This window comes from Scyliorhinus canicula, chromosome 15 (genome assembly GCF_902713615.1).
Source record: "Scyliorhinus canicula chromosome 15, sScyCan1.1, whole genome shotgun sequence".
NCBI classification, from domain to species: domain Eukaryota; kingdom Metazoa; phylum Chordata; class Chondrichthyes; order Carcharhiniformes; family Scyliorhinidae; genus Scyliorhinus; species Scyliorhinus canicula.
This window is the reverse complement of record NC_052160.1, coordinates 94,335,042-94,342,428: the sequence shown is the minus strand read 5'-3', so window position 1 is coordinate 94,342,428 and position 7,387 is coordinate 94,335,042. Positions and strand designations below refer to the sequence as shown.

The 7,387-nt window shown below is 46.4% G+C and overlaps 1 protein-coding gene across 1 annotated transcript in view; it reads right to left on the bottom strand.

Annotated features, from left to right (window-relative positions):
• Nucleotides 1-3,275: 3,275 nt before the first annotated feature.
• LOC119978522 (olfactomedin-like protein 3) overlaps nt 3,276-7,387 on the bottom strand; it is a 61,436-nt gene continuing 57,324 nt past the window's right edge. Inside the window, exon 4 of the mRNA XM_038820222.1 lies at nt 3,276-6,294. Coding sequence (XP_038676150.1) covers nt 5,510-6,294 — 785 coding nt within the window. The 3' untranslated portion in view covers nt 3,276-5,509. The remainder of the gene's footprint in view (nt 6,295-7,387) is intronic.

Genomic DNA, 7,387 nt, shown 5'->3' with positions numbered 1-7,387 from the left:
TGTGAACTGGATCAATTTTACAACAAGCAAACACATAGGATATTCCCATAGATGGTCACAAGGGACGACCAGACCACGCAGGTCACCAAGAAGTGGAGAGCTCTGAGATGGCGCACTCCAAAATGAAAAGTAAGATTGCAGTGGCTGACACCTCAGAGGAGCAGCTCTTGAATAAACTAGTGACAGAAGACATCGTACCAATGGCAGAGAAGCTAGGTCCACAGGCACACGGTCAGTTACCTCAGGCCTCTGAAATGGTTCCGGTAGTCGACTCCATCATGCTGGAAGCTACTCTGCTGGGAGATGACTTAGAGGAGCTGATGACTATATCGCTATGCATTTCGATGGCACAAACGTCCATACTAGCACAAGACTAGCACAAGGGGCCTCACGGTAGCATGGTGGTTAGCATCAATGCTTCACAGCTCCAGGGTCCCAGGTTCGATTCCCGGCTGGGTCACTGTCTGTGTGGAGTCTGCACGTCCTCCCCGTGTGCGCGTGGGTTTCCTCCGGGTGCTCCGGTTTCCTCCCACAGTCCAAAGATGTGCGGGTTAGGTGGATTGGCCATGCTAAATTGCCCGTAGTGTAAGGTTAATGGGGGGATTGTTGGGTTACGGGTTACGTGGGTTTAAGTGGGATGATCATTGTTCGGCACAACATCGAGGGCCGAAGGGCCTGTTCTGTGCTGTACTGTTCTATGTTCTAAGACCAGGTTGGCCCATTGCCTGGATTGTCAGGGCCAGAGAGCGTTTGTATTATAATCTCCAGTGATGAGGTGATATCGTTGGATATTCCAACAAGCCATGAAGGGATAGCACTTGATCTTATAGATGTGACTTAAACCACGGCACCAGAGAGCGAGATAGTGCAACCTCCAATTGAGGACACAGTATTGGCCGTGGCTATACAATCCCTCGGAAGCACGGCGGTCCCACTGAGGATCCGGACACTTCTATGTATAATGTGCAGACCAGCAATAAGACAGGGGTTGCCAAACCCAGCTGCAAAAAGAAAAGCACTTGCCAAATGATCATTAAAACAAAAAAGAGGTCTTTTTGCGGTGGTGGAAGTTCTATGGCTGGGGGTGGGGGGAGTTCCGTGATGGGGGAAGTGGGGGGTGTATACTGTATTTGGACAGTCCCATGAGAGAGGGGGTAGGTGGGATTGCTGTGGTTGCGGGAGGTGGGGGGGGGGGGGGGGGGGTTGGTGGGGAGGGGCATGTTTGGAGCAGAGCTCCATGATAGGTGGGAGTTGGGGATGGGGAGTGTTGTGGTTGCATAATGGGGGAAGTTTTGTGATGGGTGGGAGGCGGATTGCCATGGTTGGGGGAGGGAAGATTTCTGTGGTGGAGTAGTGGCGGGGATGGGGGCAGTGTTTCAATTTTTATTTTTAAAAATTGGTTCACCCTTTACAAAATGCGGCCCTGAGGGCAGCATGGTGGCACAGTGGTTAGCACTGCTGCGTCACGCCGCTGAGGCCCCACGTTCGATCCCGGCTCTGGGTCACTGTCCGTGTGGAGTTTGCACATTCTCCCCATTTCTGCGTGGGTTTCACCCTCCCAACCCAAAGATGTGCAGAGTAGGTGGATTGGCCACGCTAAATTGCCCCTTAATTGGATACTCTAAATTTATTTTTAAAAAGGGCGCCCAATCTTTAAAAAACCTAAGTTACTACCGGGGCAGGCTCAATCAGCGTGATGTTATGTTTCAAGCCCCTTATTTTTTGTTTTACACCAAGAGGCTCACAATACGGCAGAGGAAATTGCTCTTGGAGCTGGCGGCTTCCACTCCGTTTTTCCCACCCGCTGAGCCACTCTGCCAAATAATGAGAAAAGTCCATCCAGAGTCTTTGAATACTTTTGAGGCAGAGGTGGATAGATTTTTGGTCAGCAAGGAGATGATAGGTTATCGGGGTTGGTGGCCTGCAGATTTGAGGCTTCCATCGGAGCAGCTATGATCTTATTAAATAGCGGAGCATCTCGAGGGGGCCTGCACCTATTTCTTATTCAAATGCTTGTCTGTAATGCTGGTTAGTCCATTTGAGTCCGGCGGGATGGGATGATGCTAGGGAAGAATAATTAGTTGGAATTTAAAATGGGCTGCTGACTCAGTGCTTCAGTCAAGGCACATTCCTCATCCACTGACTTCAATTATGTGGAGAATTTGGAGAAGCTGGGTTACTTTCCTTCGACCAGATAAGGTCAAATGAAGAGATAATAGAGGTAATCAAGAGTGCGAGAGGTTTTGATAGATTAAGTGAGAAGGACGACAGGAAGGACGGTAACCAGAGGACTCAGGTTTAAGGCAATAGTAAAAGAACCGGAGGGGTGATGAGGAGGCTTTCTTTGTGCAACGAGTGGACATAACCTGGGTGTTTTCTTCAGTAAGTGACTGAAAGTTAACATGCAGGTGCAGCAGGCAATTAGCAAGGCTAATGATATGTTGGCCTTTTTCACAAGAGGGTTTGAGTCGTGACATTTTGCTTCAATTGTATAGAACCTTGATTAGACCACACCTGGAGTAACATGCGCAGTTGGGGTCCCCTTAAGGATGTTATTGCTATAGGGCGCATGCAGCGAAGGATCACCAGGCTTGTTCTGGGGATGGCGGGACTGTCTTATGAAGGAAGATTGGGGAAACCGGGCCTGTATTCTCTAGAGTTTCGAAGAATGAGAGGTGATCTCATTGAAAGCTACAAAATACATACAGGAGTAGACAGTGTAGATGCAGGTAAGATGTTTCCCCTGGTTGGGGTGTCTAGAACCAGGGGGCACCATTTCAAAATAAGGGGGAACCACTTAAAACCGAGACAGAGGGTGAATCTTTGTAATTCTCTACCCTAGAGGGCTGTGGAAGCTCAGTCATTTAGCATGTTCTTGATAGATTTCTAAATGGCAATAGCATAAAGGGATATGGGGATAGTGTGGAAAATTGGTTTTGACGTGGATGATCAGCCATGATCAACCAGACCACTGGCTCATTGGGCTGAATGTCCTATTCCTACTCTTATGTTCCTATGTTCTGGAGTGCACACCCTGAAAGGGTGCAATGCAGGAAACAGACTGAATAATAACTTTCAAAGGGGAATTGGATACACCTTGAAGAAGAATATAATTGCTTTGCTATGGGCAAAGAGCCAGGTCCTGGGTTTAACTAAGCATCACTTTCAAAAAACCAAAGCAAGCAGCTGGGGTGGAGCACGTAGCCTTGTTCTTTGCTAAACACTTTCATAGTTCGAGAACTAACAATTAGAAAAAAAAGTAAGCTTCAAGTCTGTAAATGGAATGGAATGCAGAGCATTTTAATCACTTACATCACCAAGTTTCACACTTAGTGATTATTATTAATACAGATAATTACAATTATAAAAAATATGCATGGTGATTACATGTGGGATAATAGATCAGTTATAAGCCAATACACTCAAGCAACAGGTTGCAAAGTAATTGGTGTTACAACATGGTGTAGCCAAACTCAACAGCAACGGGGACTGATGTCTCATTGAATTTACCCGTGAACTTGTTGAGGGACAAATGAGTTTGTGGCATGGTATCAGAAATAAGCCCAGTGCCAGGGTAATGAGGGGCCACCTAGTACCAGGGTATAATGGACAAGCCCAGTGTATTACCATAGCTAAGGCAAATCCTTTGTTACATCATATATTACAATGTCAAATCTTGTCAAATTCTATTCCTAACTACAAGCAATACACTTTTCCAGTTATGTTCTGGATCTGGGTGCAGTGAAAAATTAGTTTCTAAATGGATCTGAAAGATGACGAGTCCCATGTCATAAAACCATGTGCCCTACCCATGGCTAGCAAGTGTCCAACATCAAGAGATATCTAACCCAGCTGCTCAGCTACCTACGTGTATGTGAAAGAGGTCCAGTCAATGGTGGTGCCTGTGACAGAGGTCTAATTGATGACCGAGTTTGGGAGAGAAGTCCAGTCAATGACAGTATCTGGGAGGGAGGTCTAATTGATGACAGTGTTTGGGAGAGAAGTCCAGTCAATGACAGTATCTGATAGGGAGGTCTAATTGATGACAGTAGTGAAGGAGTGACGCACGGCTGGTGAAGATGTCTGCTGCATAAAATGTTAATCCAGAGCCCTGGCTGCTCTCTCAGGTGTACGTAAATTATATCACGCCATGGGCTGGATTTTGCGGTTAATAGTGGGGCAAGAGAAGTGGAAGGGGAAGTCTGCAGTCCCCGGTTTCATTGTGCCCAATTAACAGCTGGCCGGCTTGAAGACCAGCAAATTAGTGTAGGGCAGGGGGGCTCTGAGGCAGATCGAGCTCTTAGGGTGGGACATCAAGCAGGTGGCGAGACCGTGAACTGGAAGTCGGTCCCGGCCGCCAATTTGAAGGCCCCCTGCCCCCGCACTCTCTCTCCTCAATTGTTCTGTCAGCCTGCAGGACCTGAACAAATTATGGATAGTAACAACCAAACGCTGTCACCTTCAAACTCTGCAGCTACATGAAATGAAAATGAAAATGAAATGAAAATCGCTTATTGTCACGAGTAGGCTTCAATGAAGTTACTGTGAAAAGCCCCTAGTCGCCACATTCCGGCACCTGTCCGGGGAGGCTGGTACGGGAATCGAACCATGCTGCTGGCCTGCTTGGTCTGCTTTAAAAGCCAGCGATTTAGCCTGGTGAGCTAAACCAGCCATCTATGGACCCAGTCTCAGGCCTTTTCATGTGCCCTTGTGACACCCCCTTCTGCATAACCGCGTAACTCACTCCCAAAGTTTTCCCAAGCACGTTCCGCCAAATGGAGGGGACCACAATAAATTGCAGTCCTTCAGGTTTATCATGGAGGCGGGGGTGGGGGCTTCTGATTTTGGGGCCCGCTCGCCTTCCTTGTAGGGTGATGCTGCATTGCTAACCTGATGTCACATTTTATGTAGGTGTGCAGCTAATACAAATGACCTATTGATTTCTTTCTGTGCTGATTGTGGGTGTTTGTTGGACACAATTTGACTGCCATGTATCTTACAATGGCAACGACACTTTAGTAGTACTTCGTTGGCTATGAAGCACTTTGGGAATGTTGTAAAAGGTGCTATGTAAATAAGAGTTTTTCATCAGGCACACTTGTTGGCATCTAAATGCATCAAAATGTTTGTTTAAAATTATTTAATGGTGGTGCAAAGCTTCATGCAAATGTGTTTGATGTGATTGTTTTCCCCAGCACCATCTTATCCCTTTCGACTACTTCCTTAGACTGATTGCTGCTATTTGCAACAGAGTGGAAAACCCTTAATGCAATTATGCAAAACATATTAACAGGCATGTTAACATACAGCTAATTATAAACCTCTTAATTAATTACACATTTGATTTATTTTTGTGGTGCTAAGCACTTTAATGGAGCCAGGGTAAATTAACCAACCACTTATCCTATAGCATTATAATTTTTTCCATCTTGCCCTGGTTTCTTACTGTTTTTGTGGAGAATTGCGCAGCCTTCTGATTCTAGTAACAAAATGTATTTGTATGCAAAGTTTACAGTTCGGATTTCGGTTTCATTGCCAACCTATATATTATTTGGTACCCATCGTCCCAGGCATAGAGGTAATTTTCTCTTGGGCTGTATTTGATACTGGAGTGCGTCCCATATCGTTTGGGGAAGTACACCAAAGGCGCTAGCTCATTGGTCACTATGCCATTGACGTCGTACACACACTGGATCCGTGAGCGGCTGCGGAGCTTGCTGTTGTACACCACGTAAAGCGTACCGCAGATGACAAAGGCGTTCTCGGCATTCTCTATGGGGCACGGTGTATCCCACATCTGCTCGATATCAAGCGTCTTGGGATCCAACCTCGCGAGGCAGATGTGCATCTCATTCTCTCGGGTGGCATACATGGCCCACAATCCTTGCTCGTCTGCGGCCAGGTCAATGTAGTTGAACGGCGAGAGGCTGTACACTGGGATCTGCTGCTCGGCCGGGAACATGGCACTGTCTGCCACTGTCCGGTTCTTCAGGTCAAATTTGATCAGTTGGAAGTCGGGCTCACTTCTAATGTAATAGAGGAAGCCTTTGTATACCAGGTGGCCTGTGCCAGCCCATGGGTAAGGCAGTTTGATTTTCTTTGCTTTCACCAAGCCAGAGAAGTCGGTGAGGTCCCTTAACCTGGCGAATTCATAGATTGTGTCGTTACCTACACCGTCAAAGAGATAGATCTTCTCAGAGTCCGACATGAGGTCCTTGGTCCACAGGCCAGAAGTAGTCTCCAGCTTCTTAACTATTTTCATTGCTTTAATGCTGGCAATCATTTCGCTGCAATCTGGAAAGAATAAAAATCAGAATGTCAAAGTCTGAAAAGAAATTTTGATGAAAGTCTTCTGTACAAACAGAAAGCAGTTTCACTCCATTAACTTCAATGGATAAAATACAACTGAAGGGGTAGACATTCGAGAGGATGTTTCCCCTTGTCGGTGATCCGAGGGGGTACAGTTTAAAAATAAGAGTATGGATTTTCTGCACCTCCCCTCCTGCAAGCTGTTGCACGTTTTGTGGTGGCGGCGGATGTTGCTGGCCAATAGGCTGGTGGCAGGATCTCCTGGTCTCGCTGCTGTCAACGGAGTTTCCCACTGTTTGCACTCTTCACCACCAAGAGGCACGCACTGTCGGTGGGACGTACACGGGAAAAGCTTGAAAATTACGGGCAAGGGGTCTCCTATCTAAGGTGGACATGAGGAGGGATATCTTCTCTCAGATGGTTGGTAATCTTTGGAACTCACTTCTACCAAGATCTGTGGGGGTTGGGTTATTGAATATATTATAAAGAAAATAAATAATCTTTATTGTCACAAGGAGGCTTACATTGACACAGCAATGAAGTTACTGTGAAAAGCACCTAGTCGCCACATTCCAGCTCCTGTTCGGGTACACTGAGGGAGAATTCAGAATTCTCAGCTGGTACGGGAAATGAACCCGCGCTGCTGGCCTTGTTCTGCATCACAAACCAGCTGGCGAGCCCACTGAGCTAAACCAGCCCTGTGATATTGAATGGGGGGAGCAGGTTTGAGGGGCCAAATGACCGACTACTCCTATTTCTTGTGCTCCGATGATGTAAAGTGGGCTGTCAATTTGCTAAAAGTTCCTTTCATGCCACTAGCATAGGCCAGTTTTACCTGAACAACTCCTTCCACCAACTAGCTTCTGAGAAAGTAGATTGTGAATTCAAGTCTAGGAAACTTGTCCCCGTAATCTAGGCTGACAGTCCAGTGCAGTATCAGGTATGATAGACCATCAAAGGTGTTTTCTTTTAGTTGAGATGTTATTCTGAAACTTTGTCGACCATCATTACGATCCCAGACCAAATACCAACAGTGGCTAGGATACTGGACAAAAACCCCAATATTTTATTTTATTTT